General features: G+C 47.5%; 2 protein-coding genes across 2 annotated transcripts in view; both read right to left on the reverse strand.

The window, feature by feature from the left end:
- Window positions 1-1349: 1349 nt before the first annotated feature.
- TAF9B (TATA-box binding protein associated factor 9b) lies at window positions 1350-4734 on the reverse strand. The gene is made up of 7 exons (XM_085060648.1): window positions 4589-4734; window positions 4421-4502; window positions 3717-3853; window positions 3506-3640; window positions 2790-2871; window positions 2098-2211; window positions 1350-1664 (listed from the first exon to the last, which is right to left on the reverse strand). The coding sequence occupies exons 1-7, from the start codon at window positions 4637-4639 to the stop codon at window positions 1501-1503; spliced, it is 765 nt and encodes a 254-aa protein (XP_084916774.1). The 5' UTR covers window positions 4640-4734; the 3' UTR covers window positions 1350-1500.
- Window positions 4735-7877: 3143 nt separating this feature from the next.
- LOC146437546 (fibronectin type-III domain-containing protein 3a-like) overlaps window positions 7878-17277 on the reverse strand; it is a 37431-nt gene continuing 28031 nt past the window's right edge. The window contains exons 16-27 of the mRNA XM_085060649.1: window positions 17026-17164; window positions 16493-16561; window positions 16075-16193; window positions 15874-15979; window positions 15133-15308; window positions 14500-14613; window positions 13803-13952; window positions 13182-13462; window positions 12502-12714; window positions 11783-11949; window positions 10963-11084; window positions 7878-10392 (exon numbers count right to left, since the gene is read on the reverse strand). Coding sequence (XP_084916775.1) covers window positions 10075-10392; window positions 10963-11084; window positions 11783-11949; window positions 12502-12714; window positions 13182-13462; window positions 13803-13952; window positions 14500-14613; window positions 15133-15308; window positions 15874-15979; window positions 16075-16193; window positions 16493-16561; window positions 17026-17164 — 1974 coding nt within the window. The 3' untranslated portion in view covers window positions 7878-10074. The remainder of the gene's footprint in view (window positions 10393-10962; window positions 11085-11782; window positions 11950-12501; window positions 12715-13181; window positions 13463-13802; window positions 13953-14499; window positions 14614-15132; window positions 15309-15873; window positions 15980-16074; window positions 16194-16492; window positions 16562-17025; window positions 17165-17277) is intronic.

Consider the following 17277-nt stretch of genomic DNA (forward strand, 5'->3'; position numbering starts at 1 on the left):
CCATCCCACAGCCCATCCTAAATCCCATATTCTATCCCACATCCCAGCCTTTAGGCTGTTTTGTACTGAAGAACAGACACAGCACAGACACCAACTCTGTGCTCAGGGACAAAGGCTGGGGGTTGAAGGGAGCTTGTCCTGTGGGATCAGGGAGCATCCCCTGGGAGCAGGGAGGGGACAGAGGGGACAGCAGGGGCTGCCCAGGCCCAGCTAACCCCAGGGGCATTCCAGGGGCAGCTGGAACAGGACGAGGTCCAGGGACCTGGAGCAGAGCTACGGAATATCCAGAGTGGGAAGTGACCCACCAGGATCAGGGATCCATCCAGCCCCTGGCCCTGCACAGGACACCCCAACGATCCCACCCAGGCCTGGGGAAATACATTATACATTAAATAATACATTACATTATTCTATACAATATTTTATCATTTTATCCTATTTATAGTTTTAAATTCCTGTACGTTATTATATTAATTTTATATTAATTATAACCAATATATATATGCACATTTACACCTGCTAGCAGTAAGCAGTAACAAAATTCTGTGTGGAAACTGTGAGAGTCTGGATGTGGTTAATTTAAAAAATCCGTATTATATGTTTTATATGTAAATGGTCAGTGCTGCAACTTAAACTGGTTGGGAGGGCTGTGGGGCTGTAAACACATGGACCTGTAGAAATGAAATCATGAATGGGGTGTGTATAATACAAGTTTAAATAAATTATATTTAAAAGGTGTTTCTATATATCTATAGATATGCATATGCAAAAGCAATTATATATATGTAGTATATATTTATATATATTATATACTTTCATAAGTATATATATTCTATATTCATATATATTATATACTACTATATAAAATATGCTTTAGATTATGTAGTATATTATTATATAACTTCATTATATGATGTATACATAAATGTATAGTTATATAATATATATGAAGTGCTTCTGTGCATGCATAATTAACTACTGTGTATTTTCTATATAAATACACTATTCTAGTTTATGTATATATGCATGTAAATGCACATGTATATATAATTATTAAAATAAGTATGTATGTACAGATAGATGTAGTACCTGGGAAAAAAAGAACTGTCTGGAAGAGTTTTGAGTGTACAAGGCAATTACACGTGTGTGTATATAATATATATATTTATATAGATAAAATAATACATATATACATACATATGTATGAAACATACATATATTTAAAAATATATATGTATAGATATGCATGTATATATGTATATAAATTATATATTGAAAATACACAGAAAATATACAGAAAAACACCTTCTCCCCATCCCCAGGTGTGTGCAGAAGACACAAAGGCCGGGTTACAAACACTCTCCACTTTATTTCCACGCTCCTGCAGCCCATCCAGGGCATTCCTGCCCATCCCCACCCTCTGGAGTCCGTGTGAATCCCCTGGGAAGGGTGAATCCCGTGGGAAGGAAGGGTGAATCCCGTGGGAAGGGCTCGGTGTCCTCACAAGGCGTCGTAGTCGTCGTCGTCCTCGTGTTTCCTCTTGAGGGGGTTGGGGTCGGCGGTGGCACCGGGTGGGACCATGTTGGTGGTGATCAGGATGTTCTTGGGGCCGATCAGGGATGGGTTGATCAGGACGTTCTGCACCGTGGGAGTGGTGGGAGTGGCTGTGGGAATCATGGAAAGGGTTGGCTGGAAGATTGGAACTGTCACTGCGTTTTCCCTGTGTTATTCCAGGCTAACAAAGCACTGTGCTGCCAGAATGTTCCAGGGGTTTCCTTCCAAGAAGGAAGATGGGGAAATGGTGGTGGGGTGAGGACACAAGGAGAAGAGGGAAACAGGTGCCCAAGGGGTGAGGGAGCTGCCCAGGATGGTGATGTTCTGGCTGCCATTGCTCTGCAGGGAATGGGAATTAACACTGGAAGTTCCCAGAATGAAGGAGAAGGGAAGAAATTCCCACACCACCTTGGCCAGAGAAGCTTGTGGCTGCCCCATCCCTGGAAGCTTGGAGCTTCCTGCCCTTGTAGGTGTCCCTGCCCATGGCAGGGGGTGGGACTGGATGAGCTTCCTTGTATCCACCCCCAGAAATCCCAGGAATACCTGATTTCCCAGCAGGCTGGGAGGATGGGATCTGAACGGTGAAGCGCTGCCCGGCCAGCGACACCGGCGCTCCCACCTTGGCCGACACCGACACGGTCTGGGCTGACGGGGTACCTGCAGTCAACAAAACCCCACCAAAATGAGCTTTAAAAAATCCAAAAACACTCACAGAATTGCTCTCCAAGTGGAACCTGCTCTTTACACGCAGTGGGAATGCACAGGAACACAATGACACTGGATATACATAGATTTCCAGGCAGAGCTGCACATTTACTCATCTTCCCACACCTACTCCAGCTCTACAGAATTCCAGACTATAAACACACACTAATTTTTAGGGCAAAGCGCTAAATTTTGTGACCCTGTTAAAAATGGATCTTTTCCATTGCTATTTAATTCAGCACCAGCTTGGCATTGAGGAAAACAACCCTAAATTTAAGTAAATTTCTTGAAGAGTCTCTTCAAGAATTTATCCTAAATACAGAACATCTGTAACGTATCTATGTATCAAAGATTATTGTGGTAATCACAATTAAATTAATTTATTAAATTAACTTTCTGATGCTATCAAACAATACAAGGTCAGGTGGCCCCTGACATTCCCTGAGGGGTTGAAAAGTGCTTTACATTATTCCTCTTTATTTTCACTTCCTCCAATAAAGGTGGGAATCCCCAGTGGAGCTGTTTCCTACCCAAAGTGGGAGTGCTGGGCCTGCTGCTCACAGCGCCCACGCTCAGGCGAGGGACTGTGATCCTGCCTGCTGTGGAGGAGACCTGTAGGGAGAGAACCAGGGAGTCAGGGAATGGCTTGGAATAAACAGGAAATTCCCCCCACCAGTGAGGCATTCAGTGTTTCCCAGCAAAGGAAATATTTTCCCTCTAAAGCACAAAAAATTGAGGTGGAAGTAAAAAATACCTTTTAGTATTTACACCAAAGCCTGACTTGTGCCTCTGACAACCTCCTATTAAACCTGACAGTTCCTCCTGGACATCAGGAGGAATTTCTTCATGGAAAGGGTGGTCAGGCATTGAAGGGGCTGCCCAGGGAGGTGGTGGAGTCCCCATCCCTGGAGGTGTCCAAGGAATGACTGGAGGTGGCACTCAGTGCTCTGGTGGGGATCAGGCACAGGCTGGACTGGAGGGCTTTTCCAACCTCAGTGATTCTGGGATTCTACAGTATTTCTTTAACACTACAACAGTCCCATATTTTAAATCTCCCCATATTTTAAAAGCTCCATTTAAAATTAACCAACAATAAGACCATTTGCAAGTCCAGCCTGAAGACAGAGCACCGCCAGCAACAAACTGATATGCACAGGCCAACATTCACCCACACCTTTCAGAGGTGTGGAAAACTGCAACCCCAACCCCCTGCAGGTGAATCCCCCAGTCCCTGAGCAATCCTCACCTTCTTCTGCAGGGACTTGAGGCGGTAGTTGGGGGCAGTCAGGCAGTACCTGTCGGGCGGCAGCCGCGGGCCCGAGTACGGCTTGATCAGCGGCAGCGGCGTCTGGTTCTTCTGCCGGGCAATTTCCAGCAGGAACTGCAGAGACACAGCCACATCCCCGTGTGCCAGGCTGCCAGCAGGCTCCGGGCTGCCCAACCCCAGCTGTACTCACGTCTCGGGGCGGGGGTGAGGTGAAGGACTGGTCAGTGCGGCACTGAATGGCCAGGCGCACATCGTCCGCGTCCACGCTGGACTTCTTGGCGTGGCTCGAGTAGATCTTGGCGTCCTCCAGGATGGTGGTCACGTATCCTGGGGGAAACGGGCTCAGGAATGAGGCTGGGGGAAATTAAACCCTCCCGATGCCACCCGGCTGGCACTGAGCACTCTGCTGCCTCCAGGCGCTGCTCGGACCGCCCCAGGGCAGTGCTGGATGCGATTTTGGGAATAAACTCCTCCCTGTGAGGCACTGAGGCTGTGGCCAGGCTGGACAGGGCTTGGAGCAACCTGGGACAGTGGAAAGTGTCCCTGCCCGCGGCAGGGGGTGGCACTGGATGATACTTAAGGTCCTTTCAATCCGAACCATCCTGGGATTCGTGATTCTGTGATTACTTTTAGAGAATCACAAAATTACAGCTGGAGAAGATCTCCGCGATCACCGAGTCTGCCAGAGGAGCCTCCGTGGAAACACGGATTCGCACAGCACTTCCCTGCTCCACACAGCACCTCCCTGCTCCACACAGCACTTCCCTGCTCCACACAGCACTTTCCTGCTCCAGACAGCACTTCCCTGCTCCAGACAGCACTTCCCTGCTCCAGACAGCACCTCCCTGCTCCACACAGCACTTCCCTGCACACTTCCCGCCCGCTCCCGCTTACTGTAGGCGAACTCCAGCATCTGGTTGATGACGCGCGGCTCGTACTCGGTGATGCCCATGTCCTTGAGGATCTGCGCCATCACCTGCGGGGCGGACAGAGGCCCGGCTCAGTCCCCCGAGCTCCCCGCTGCCCGCCGCTCCCGCCCGGTCCCCCCGCGCCCCGCGGAACCTGCGCGTCTTTCGGAGCGCTCTTGGGGGACGCCATCTTGGCCGCCTCCATGGTTTCCGGTCATGTGACACATGGGCGGGGCTACGGCGGCCGGGCGGGAGGGGTTGCCATGGAGACGCGGCCTAGCGGGGTTGCTATGGAGACGCGGCCTGGCAGGGCGGGAATTTATTTCACTATAAATATTTATGTAGAACAACTGATGCACAGACCAAATCTGCTGGATTCTGTGACCCTTTCCCCGCCCCCGCTGCTGCAGACAGCCTAGTGCCCCATGGTGATGCAGGAGGGGATGTTTTGTTATTTCTTTAATAGCTCTGAAGGCCACTTTTTAAATTGCCAGCATTCCTAGGATTAGGAATTAAAAATGTCACCACACATTAAAAATGACCGTGTGTTCCCACTATTCGGAAAATAACACGTTCCGCTTCAAAAGCAGATTTAAAAGCTTTTTAAAGCTGGTTTTCATGGCAGCTGACTGGATTTGGAAGACATTTAAAGCACATTCCATATGAGTTTTGTCAAAGTTTCTCACTTTCTGAGGCAAGGCAGAACCAAAAATAAAGTTTTGTTGTGATTTTGTCAGGCAGGGGATCAGCAACATTCCAAAAGCAGTTGCAATGTGTTGTTATTATCCAGGCTGGAGGATGTGCTGGGATCTCCCACCCCAGCTCCTCAGAAACAGGGAGAAACCAAGAGCTGCTCCCTCTGATCCTGTGGGATTATCCCTGTATCCATCCCCAAAAATCCCAGGAATACCTGGTTGACCTGATGACCCAGAGCTGTTAAAGAACATCTGTCTGGGCAGAACATCTCAGAGCTGGCCACACTCTGGTGCTCCCCATCCTCACCCAGGAAGGTGTTCAGCACCTGGATGGGTAATCTGGATGGAAATACATCCCAATCCTGCCTCGGTTTTGGGGTCTGGGGGTGCTGGGGTCAGCCTGGGGCAACAGGAGCAGCCCCATGGCTCTGGCAGTGCCTGGAGGAGCTGGAAAACCCTCATCCAGCAAGAGGGGCAGGCACAGGATTCCTGTGCCAGAATTCCTGTGCTGGGACAGCTCCGAGGCCAAGTCATTTGACTTCCATGAGTCAGAGCGTGTTACACAAAAACATCCTGGGATGAGGGAGGGAGGAGGAGTTCCAGACACTGACCTTAGACAACAAACAAAATCCACTTTTCTTTCCCCTCGTTTTAGGAACGAGGGGGATAGGAGCTCTTCCACAAGCTGGGATCAAGCTGGAGCTCACCACATGAAGCTGTGGGCTGTCACACCATTTATTCCTGAGGCAGGAAAGAAAATGATGGTTTGCATTTCCATGGGGCTTGGGATTTATCCCTAAACCCAGAGTATGACTCTTCTGCCCCCCTGTGCCACCCTCCCCACTTGCCCACAGGTGACTTTCCAGGCTAGCAAGCATGACCAGGAGCTACTTGCAGGATTTCTGTCAGGAAGGAAGCAGTGAGAAGGCAGGGAGAGCCATTCCCACTGGGCACACACTTGTCCCCATGAACAGTCCTCTGGGGCAGAGCTGTGCTGGCAATCACACATCAGTGAGGTTGGTAAAGCCCTCCAAGACCATTGAGACCAAGCTGTGTCCAATCCCCACCTTGTCACCAGCCAAGAGCACAGAGTGTCATGTCCAGCTGTTCCTTGGACACCTTCAGGGATTGGACTACACCACATCTCCTGGGCAGTTCCAATGTTTAACCTTTTCCATGAAGACATTCCTGCTGATGTCCCACCTAACTCTCCCCTGGCACAGCTTGAGGCTGTTTCCTCTCCTCCTGTCCCTTGTTCCCTGGGAGCAGAGCCCAACTCCCCTGTCCCTTGTTCCCTGGGAGCAGAGCCCAACTCCCCTGGCTGCCCTCTCCTGTCAGGGAATTGTCAGAAGGTCCCCCTTGAGCCTCCTTTTCTCCAGGATAAATGCAGAAAGACACATTCCATGGGCAGCACACACTGGCCACCCTTCCTCTCTGCTCAGACACTGGGGTTGTTTTCAGAGCTGGAAAACAGGAAATGGGGTCACAGTGTGTCCTGGCCTGGCGCCGACTCCTCCGTCTGCCACGGGTCGTTCATCCCAGGCAGCTGCTGGCCAGCTGGGAATCATCTGTTGGAGAAATCGGGAGTACAGCCTGGGCACGTGGCTCTGCTCAGGGTGCAGGATTTAAACCCCATAAATTTTAAATCCCTGGAAGTGTTCAAGGCCAGGATGGACAGGGCTTGGAGCAACCTGGGAAAGGGGAAGTGTCCCAGTCTGGCAGGGAGTGGAACAAGATGAGCTTTAAAGTCCCTCCCAACCCAAACCATTCCATGAATCTATGAAACTTCACTGGGCATTTCTACCCAGACAGGATTTGTTGAGGTGTTCAGGGTGCAGCCAGGCAGAGCCTTGGCACACGGACAGCTTTTGTTGTTGAGAGGTGTCCAAGTGCCTAAATCTGCAAGAACAACCCCAGCCAGAGCTTCTGCCTCTTGGAAAGGGCAGCAGGAATCTCCCTAACATCAGAACGGGGATGTGCCAGACAATGCAGTGCCTGTGCTCAGCACTGACCTTTCCAGCCCCAATCCCACACTATCTGGTTCCACAAAACTCTGGCTTTTGAGCAGAAGAGCTGCAAAGAGCCGAGCTCCAAGGAGGTGGAGGTTTGTGTTGTACCCAATACCTCTCTCCCTTCTGCCAGAGCCCCATTCCCGGGTTCTAGAGGAATTCGTGAGGACTGTGGCAGGACATATCCTGCTGCTGGGTGTCCCTGTTCCCTTTGCCTGTGTGCTTCCAGCTTCCCAGAGCCTTCTCTTGGGCTTCCCTCATGCTGGCCCCCGCGCCCCTCACCTTCTTCACACCAGCATTTTCCAGCTCCTCATCCCTGATCTTCCCTGAAGTGGAAAGTAAAGCCAGGCTGTGTCCAGCTGTCTCATTGGGAAGACTGATGGTCAAATAAAGCCTTTTCCATCTTCATCAGATCATTAAGGCACTGTCAGGAAAAATTCTGCACTCAGCAGGAAATGCTGGGGAAGAGCTCAAAGAGGAAAGGCCCTAAGTCAAGACAAAATGGTGGAAAATCAGTAATTAGCCCCAAATTATTCAATTTCCAGTATCAAAGAACTGTTCCACCTCACCTGGGAACTGCAGGTCCTTCCTGTAGCGCAAGGGGCAATGGAAGTGATATTCCAAGGGTCCCACTTTTCTGGAAGGAAAGTTAATTCAGCCCCTAATGACACTGAGTATGTTCCCTTCCCTTAAATTACACAAGTGAGACTAAATGCCACAAAACCACAGGAGCCCAGAGTCAAATTTGAATACATTTGTATTATTTATTGGCTGTATTAAATATATTATCTATTTGATAGTTACAATTTAGTAATACAATGCATGGCAGCTTTAACATACATTTGAGATACCTCAAAAATGACAATACAAGAAAACTGAAGATACCTAAAATATATTAATGCCACGAGGGTAGATCCTTCTGGAATGGACAACAGCTGATGGAAAATCCATATTGCAGTATAAATGCCATATATTTTCTGGAAATATGAGCATTTTGTGGCAATTACAAAAGGATTTGATTTCAGTTTTTAGCAGTCGTGACTTGTTAGTATTTACTCTGCGATCCTAATTTCTCTTTTAAACGATCAGGACTATTATTGCCAAATAAACTTCTACAAGGTGGTTCTAAGGAGTTAAGAAAGAACCCTTTGGCAATGGAGATTTGCTGCAGGCAGTTTATCTGCTAAAGGGAGACTATGAGGAAAATAAAGACAGATTGTAAACTCTTCTGCAAACTAAAGACTAACATCTGTATAAAACTCTTTCTGACACTGGAGGGAGAGATTTCTATGATATAATAAATGATTAACTTAAAGTTCTGCTACAAGTAGAACAATACATTCAAACATACATTTTTTTCTTTCCAGGACTTTTAATCAGAATAAATAGAGTACAAAAATGAAGAGTACGTTTCGAAAAGATTAATTTCAGATTGCACCATCAATCTACTGTGAAGAGGATTAAATGATACTAGGTCATAATTTAGGTTTTCCACATCTGAAATACAACACAATGCCTCAAACTCTAACACAACGTTATTCCTCAACTGCTGTAGGAGAAAGACCCTTAAAGTGATTAATTAATTACTGGAAACACATCGCCTGTAGCTCTGTCACATCCACCCTCCCACCTACAAGTGCATCGCTCTGACAGCCAAAGTGGAGCCACAGACTTTGCAAAATACCCTAGATCTACTGTTCTGTGGCATGTTCCAAACACTGTTGGCAAGACCCATCCTGAAACATTGGAAATTTGTGAGTTCCAGCTTTCAAAATCTTTGATCTAACGGAGCCAGGAGCTGCCAGGCTCCTCCTCAGGGATTCACAAGCAGATTTGACAACAGTCAAATGTAGTGCACAGTGTCCACATAAATATCCCCCAGCCAACCAGGACGAGTTTCAGACAAGTTCATAGCAGGCTGAACATTCCCAACAGGAAAACCATGGAATGTGAAGCTGCTACCACTGGGATAGCAAGTTTAAAACATTGTACAAACGTTATCTAAAAAGAGTTCTCTCACTTACAATTTGCTTGTTGGGATTAAGTTAGAAGGGCACCCAAAGCAGGCTGAACTTTTTATTTTTTAGGTTAATAATAGTAAAAAAACATTTGCTCAGTTTGAGCCAAATAGTGTAACATTTATCATAAATGCACTCTTTCTCCTTAAAGACAACTCCTGTGCTGTTCTGAGCACGCTGCACAGGGAATTACTTTTCTCTCAGGCACTGAGAGTGAAATGTGGATTGGGCCAAAGCTGCTCAGGACAGCAGGAACATTCCGGGCAGAGCCTTTCCTGGGCATCCCGGCCAAGCGCCACGTCCTGCTGGCATTGGTTTGGATTAAAACCCTAAAAACCCCTGGCACCCTCTACTCCAACACTTGAAATGATTATTACTGAATCCCAAGTATTAAAATAACTGTAAAGTAGTAATATCACTAAGTCAATATTCTGCTTTCCTTCTACAGTCTAGTAAATGTGGTATGCTCTAGTAGGCTCTGCAGTTCTGCTCTAAGCTCAAGCACTTGTGCTGCTGGATTTCATGGATATCAAACTACAGCGAAACCTGATGGAACAGCCATCGCCTCCCGCTGCTCTGGTGGGGCTGGGAAAGGACTGTTCTAGCAATGCCTTCCCTCTCCAACTGGCTGGGGTGGGGAGAGAGGAGGAGTGTGCACACCCCCCCAGTGTGCACCATAAGGCAGCTGATTGCTGTTCTCTAACAGCTCACCCTGATTGCAGAGGCCCCAGGATCACCCTTTCTACAGGAAATCTGTGTCCAGCATTTGGAAAGGATCTGCCGGGCCAGCCTCGCCGGCAGCCAGCAGCAGGAGCGGGAACGCACGGAGCGAGGGGTTCCCAGCTAGGATTTCATTCCAACTACCCATAAATACCCCAGAGAGCTCTGTACAGGCAGCTGAGCAGGGCCAGCTCTGCCCTACTTGATGACGAAGTACTGGATGACCACGGCGAAGAGGATGGCGACCACGGCGAAGCCGCAGAGCAGGGCGATGGCGATGACGCGCTCCTCGTGCAGCCGCTTGCCGCTCTGCGCCAGCTCGGCGCTGGGCTGGGCTCCGGCAGGGCTTGGCTCCCGGCGCTGGCAGCAGAACACCGTGCTGGGGCTGTAGGGGCCGTAGAGCTCCGGGCAGCCCGGCAGGTCGTGGCACTGGCGGCCGGCGCAGACGCGCGCGCGGTACTCACAGTTCGTCTGCGCGGCCGGCAGCCGGAACCACGGCTCCGAGCCCTTGTACACCTGGAGGGAGGAGACAGGAACACTGCAGTCTGGAGCACCTCAGCAGCAGCATCTGATACTGCCTGGGCTGCCCCAGGGGTGTGTGCAGTGCTGGCACAGCCTGGAGTCGCCCTCCTCTACCCAACTTCATCAAATCGCAGCTTAACTTTCTGGATAATTCACAATTCATTTAATTTTCCAGCTGTGCCCCACGCTGACACCTCACTTGGGCTGTGAGGCTCAGAAATGAGAAAAAAAAACATCCTGCATTTTCTTCCTTAAAACTATTCCACCAGTGTGGACTGTCTGATTAACAGAGGCAGTGGTACCACACAACAGCAGATTTAAGAATCAAAAGCCAAAGAACTGTTGGGAGAACAGGACAAACCAGTGCTCATCCCTGTCACATCACCAAACAGAATTTCAACCTTTAAACCATGGAATCACACATGGCTTGAGTTGAAGGGACCTCGAAGTCCACCTCATTCCACCATGGGCAGGTACACTTTCCACAAGAAATATCCACACTTTTTTGGTAAGAAATTTTGCAAGTAAAAACCCCTCATGCTTCTGATGCTACATAAAAGGTACCTGATCAAACTCTCTGCCAGCAGCAAGCTGAAGGATGTAAACAATGGAATCTCCTTTCATCGGCTGTAGAGGCTCCCATGTGATTTCAAAAGTGTTTTCTTCCAGCTGAATCGCTTTGGGTGCTGGAAAATAAAGTGATTTGTTGGTGTTTCAGAAAAAGACCAATGGTCTCTACAAATGTACAACTGTCCTGCTTAGAGGCAACTCATTCCAATAACTAAGCAATTAAAATTTGTTTCTTTCTTTTTCTTCTATTTGATGACCTGAGCTTAAAAAAATGATCACTGTGTTATGTGTAGGTTGCACTTGTTGGTCTTTTTGAGCTGCCAGGATAACCCCCTGGTGTCTGATGTTTGTAGAGAGGAGCAGCACATTCACATCACTACAGAAACCAGCACTTCTGTCCATGTGCACAGCTGGAATTATGTTCTAACCATGGTTCAGTCAATTAATTTTCCTGCAGGCACTCAGCACTCTGCCCTTCACAATGACTTTAATGACAATCTTTAATGTCCTTGTTAAGCAAAGATCAGAGGAATTAACTATGCCCTCATTTGCCTACACACTTGTAGTTTTAACTTCAATGGATAACCCTGCAAAATGCCTTTCCAGCTGAGAAAAGGTAGGAATGCTCAGTTCAGGGGTGCAAGAGCTGCAGTGCAGGATGTGGTAACACCAGAGGAGCCCTTTTCCCACCCAGACAAAGCCCCTCAGAGCCAGTTTGCGTCTCTGTCCTGCAAAGACTGGCTGAGGGTCAGGCTGGGGGATTCAATCCTACCCATCAGTGGCTTGCAGCAGTTCCAGGGCAGTGCCAGCTCACCTTTGAGAGGTGCAGGTGGAGACTTGGTGGTGGTGAAAGCACAGACCTCGGAGAAGGCTCCTTCGCCTGCGTCGTTGTACGCCTGGATGCGGAAATGGTACGTGGTGGATTCGCTGAGCCTCTGCACCTTGTAGGTGTGACAGGGACCATTATAGACTGTCACAAACCTGGGGACACAGAACACACAGTTACCCAGCAATCACCAATGCACAGGGCAGTATCAGACCTGAAACACTAGGATTTGACTTAGGGACAAAGAAGTGATGCTGCATTCCTGCTGTCCCAGGCTTCTCCCCTGCCCTGCCGGGCATCCCACTGAGGCTGTAAGGCCCAACTCCAGGTCTGAATCAAGAGAACAGCCCTTGAATGCCCAGAATAAACTGAAATTTCCAGTTAAAGAACAGCTGGTCACCCCCTGTTTCTTATATGCAGACTTGACTTTATTTTACAAAGTCCAAAAATAACCCTGCAAACAAAAGATGATGGTATTTATTATTTGAATAGTAAATAGTACTTACTGTTTACCAGCACCAGAAGTGCAAGTTATTGATAGCATTTCTGGTTGAAAGATGGGATGTAAAACTGCAAACTAAGGGGCAAACTTTGGGATGCCCAAATGACTCAGTGGTGCAAACAGAAAGGAGAATGACATAAAATACTTTAAAAGCTTGACATGAAGTGGGAAAAACACAAGATCCTTAATGCTCTGCTGGTCTCACCTGCCAAACCTGTCCTCCATCTGCAGGTTGAACTGTGTAGGGTTGGGAATCAGAGCTCTGCTGGGCCCTTCTCCCCATTTCAGTTTAAGGCTCTGGTAGCTGAAGACCACACATTCCAGGTGGGGAGGGTCAGGAGGTAGTGGTTTGGTTTTGGCTTTCATGGAATGACTGAAAGGACCGACTCCAAAGCTGTTGATGGCCTGTACCCTGATCCTGGGAATGGGAGAGACCATGGTCAGGAAAAGTACTGGGTAATGAAGCAAGAGTTAAAATGTGTACAGAATATAACTCCAAACAGTTAAAGTAATTAAGATGCAGTTGGATATTAAATCTGAACTCAGCTTTAACCAAGATTGAGGTCACAGGAACACCTGCTCTGCTCTTACCTGTCCACCCATCCTCTTTTGGCCACACCTCTGCATCCCAACAAAAAATTCTAAACCCAGAAACCTTAAAAGTCTTGGCTTTGAGACAGAATGGGGACCTTAACACCACCCACGATCTCACTCCTGCAAATGTCATGGTTTGCGTCTGGATATGACAATTTTAGGAGGGTTTTTTTTTAATTATAGGGTGAATTATGCAGTCTGTAAGCCGAATGAAAAATTGCTCTAAAAATCTAAAGCACAACCTCAAAGGATTTTTAAATCCTACAAATGTGGTTTCAGAATAATTCTTACCTGTACAGAGTGTCAGGCAGCAGATTCTCAAGGACATGGGTTGTGTTTCTCCCCACAGTGACCAGCTGCTTTTCCCCATACTCGATGTTGTACCCTGTGATCTCTGCCCCGTGGCAGCAGGGCTCTTCCCACTGGATTGCAAGGCACGTGGAGAAAGGAGGGGAAATTTCCATCTGATCCTCTTCAAGTAAGTGGAGCACGGCCACGGCTGCGGGCACCGAAGGGGGCGTGGTCACCACGCCCGTGTCCCCAAACAGCCCCACCCCAGCCACGTTCACAGCCTGAAAGACACCACAGGGGAGTTACCAAATCCCTGTTTTCCACTCAGGGAGTCACATCTCTCACAGCCTTCCGTGTGTTCTTAAAACCAGCATGGAAGAGAATGGAAAATCCCCTGAATAAAAGGCAAGCAAGGCAAAGCATCTGGTATTTCACAGCACTTTGGATCTAAACTCTTCCAGATACAGGGAATTAGGAGGGGCTGGGGGAAGAAGGAGAAGTGTTTTTCCCAATTACCTCCTCTACTGCAAGAGCAGGTGACAGCACATGACTTTATTCCTCTCTAGCTGGAGTTTCTCCCCAAACTGCAAGTGCCCAGTGGCACCACAAGGCTTTTCCTACCTGTACTCTGCAGTAATAGGTGGTTGCAGGTGTGAGCCCCTTGACCTCATAGCTCTGGCAGGGGCCAGTGTAGATGATGTGCATGGATCCCTCCACCTGGCCCCAGTCCAGCCTGTACTCAGTGATTTCTGCTCCGTTGCATGCTGGGCTCTGTGGGGTGGAGGGAGAAATTCTGCTCAGCTCTTGCCCTTACACACAAACAGCACCCAGAGGGAGCTCTGTTACACTGAGACACTGGGTGAGAATCACAGAGAAGGTTGCAAAAGACCTCCAAGATCATCAAATCCAACATTTTAACTGGAAGCACTGGGGTTTTAATTTAATTTGGAAGCACTGGGGTTGAAAGCTGAGGTCTGTTCCAAGGGATTTAAAGTTAAAAGGTGACACGTGGCTATAACATCACCACAGTTCACACTAGAATTTTGACTGACTTACAGTCTCTTGCCACTTAGAAGAATTAATTCACTATACACTACCACACCATGAGGAGGATTAAATGTCACCCAATTTTCCATTTAAGACTACAGTTAATAACTCACAAAGTTTATAAACCCAAAGTAGATATCTATAAAGACATGGATTTAAAATATTCCACCTCTACACATATTTCTCTCATTTCTGTGTACCTTAAATGTGTCACTAGAATTCTAAAAGCCAAACACTAATTTGGGTGGTACTGGAAGCCATCAACACCTACCTCCCACGAAACCACAGCACAAGTTGCACTTTTGCAGGTTATCAGGGGTTTGCAGCACTGCTCAGGGGGTCCTGGAGCAGTGGAAAGCTCTGCCTTCTCAGAGTGGGGGCCAAACTGCAGGAAAACACAACTGCATGAACAGAGCAACAGCACCAGGGGAAAAACTCATGTACAAGTGAAACAAACAAACTATTTTTAACTTGACAGGGAAATAAACAGCAGAGCTCAGGGCTCGGTTTCAGATTCCTTGCAGGTACTTGAAGCTGGCCCCGTTCCCACAGGATATGTGAGATCCTCCCACTGCCAGGCTTGTGTAACTCCTCCCACCCCCAGCCAGGATCTGCCTTCCCGAAGCAGCTGGGGACTGTCTCACAAAGACTTTTACGCAACCAACGTTTATCCCTGCCTTCTCCCAGCCTGGCACGATTAGCACACACCTCTCTGCACACAATGCTCTTCCCACCCCATCATCTGCAGAGCCTGAGCTCAGGACAACATCCACCATTTCCAAAGGCACAAACATCGAGGGGTTCACCCAACAGAGGCTACAAAGCACCCTCAGCCTCCTCCAACAGCACCATCACTCCTGTCCCTTGTGTAAAAGCAGTGAGATGAGGTGAGTGCAGTGGTTACCCCGACTTTATTCCCTGCCCGGAGCCAGAAGCAGTAGGTTCTCCCTGGAAGCAGGTTGGTCACTCCAAACTCAGCTGCTGGGCCCTGGTAAAGCACTCTGCGCTCGTCCTGCTCCGAGCTGGCCATCTCCAGGAGATACTCTGTGATCTCAGAGCCTCCATCCACAGCTGGGGGGCCTGGGAAACAAAGAGATTGGATTTTCCTATTAGTTTCTGAATTCCATAAGTCAGTAACACGCTCTTGTAATGTATTTGAGTAGAAACACTTCATGAAGCTTGCTTTTCCCCCCTAGACACTGCTAGTTAGTTTAACATGGTTTTCATCAGTTTTTTTTTTCCATTTATTTTCCCTGGTTTTCTTCACAAAAGAAAGTAATTTTTCTTCATCTTCAATAATTTTTGCTTCTCTCCTTTGCTGTGATAACAGTCAGAAGAAAAGAGGTGATTTTAAATTGCTAGGTATCAGTCAGGAAGCTTTCTCATTGGAATATATTTATGTCAGCTTAAGTCTCACTGTATCAGAGGTGGAGAGAGGCTTTGGTCATCTTAAAAAAGCCCCACAAAACAACCTAAAAAACCCCCACAAACCCAAAACCCAAAACACCCCCCAAACCCAAAAAAAACAACTAAGGCCATGGACAGCATCTCTATATTTTCATTTTTACTTTTTTTTCCCCCCTGAAGATTTTTGATTTGGATGACTGAAACCAGAGCAGTGTTTTGCTCAACCTCTGGTGCTTACCCCACTGCAAAGTGATTTCCTTGGGCTTGGCTTTGCCCACCAGGGTTGGGGCATGACATGGCCCAGGAGGAACAGCCGCCGTCGTGACAGTCGTGACATCAGAAGCCTGGCAGGAGAAAGGCAGAGCACAAAAATAAAGCATTTTGCTACAACGTGACCAGAACTGGTTTCCAGAAGCACCTTTCCTCTCCTGTTGCTCACCTGGCTCTCCCCACCTTTACTGGCACAGGACACTCGCAGTCTGTAGGAGGTGCCAGGCTTGAGGTGGTCACAGATGTGTTCCCTCTGGGCTCCACTGTAAAGGGGCTCCCACCTCCCTCCTGAGGGAAGGAAAAGCACTTTACACTTCAAAACTTTTCTAGAAACCCACCTGGAAATTCTCACACATAGTTATTAAGGCAGCCAAGCCGCAGAATCAATTTGAAATGATTAATTATGAAGAGAACATGTACAACAATTGTGTGGGAAATCACAAGGGACTGCTGGAGTAAAGGATCATTTAGGTTGGAAAAGATCTCCAAAATCAAAGCCTAAACCATGTCCCACATCTAAATGTGAATTAAATACCTCCAGGGATGGACACTCAGGACTGCATTAGTACCCAAAGGTGATTCCTTACCAACTGATGCCTCGGAGATTTCCAAAAAGTATTTAGAAATGTCTGATCCTCCATTATCTTTGGGGGGTTCTGAAAGAAATCAACATCCTAAGTTACAGGAGATTTAATACCAAGCCATTACTTAGTTATCAGCTTTTCCAGAGAACATATTCATATTAATTCAAACAGAAAAGCCAACCAACCAACAGAAACCAGTGTACTTAATTTTTCACAATATATTTTTCAGAGCCATTTTTAGTTATCACAATTATGCCAGGAAGAGTAACTGGGAAAACACTCCCAGTTTCAGGGAGTGAACATGAGAATTATTTAAGCATCACAGTAAACCCAGAGGGTATTAGGACAACAGTTGCTGTTGCCCTAAAATGAATGAACTCCACTTTGCTCCAAAATAAACCATTTCTGGGTAATGTTGAGTATTTCTCCTACAATAACAGTATCTGTAGATTAATAATTAGCTGGATTTCCCTTCCATTTAATCTGAGAGAGGCTGTCCCCATCCCAGCAGCACTGGAACACCCCAAGGCACCTACCCCACGTAACTCTCACACTGTGGGGATGGATCTTGCCCTTTACAACAGGTTTGCTGGGGGCTCCAGGTCTGTCAGGTTTGGTGCTGTGCTCCACCACCTCACTGGGGCTGCTTTTTCCTTCACTGTTGTAGGCAAAGAGCTGTTTGAGAAGTGAACAGAATAGAGAATAAATGGTTTACTTATGAACAATAATATATGTTGAGAATATATGAGGACAAATATGCTGATGATTAAAAAAATCTTCTATTAAAA

The sequence above is a fragment of the Lichenostomus cassidix genome, chromosome 4A (genome assembly GCF_008360975.1).
Source record: "Lichenostomus cassidix isolate B80296 chromosome 4A, HeHo_3.0, whole genome shotgun sequence".
NCBI classification, from domain to species: Eukaryota; Metazoa; Chordata; class Aves; order Passeriformes; family Meliphagidae; genus Lichenostomus; species Lichenostomus cassidix.

Bases quoted from the DNA above. Each gene is read 5' to 3' on its own strand.
- TAF9B (XM_085060648.1), bottom strand. From the start codon at position 4,639: ATGGAGGCGGCCAAGATGGCGTCCCCCAAGAGCGCTCCGAAAGACGCG. The intron at 3,641-3,716 runs GTGAGTACAGCT...GTGTCTCTGCAG, and splicing joins CCTCACCCCCGCCCCGAGAC to TTCCTGCTGGAAATTGCCCG. The intron at 1,665-2,097 runs GTATTCCTGGGA...TGATTCCCACAG, and splicing joins CCAGCCTGCTGGGAAATCAG to CCACTCCCACCACTCCCACG.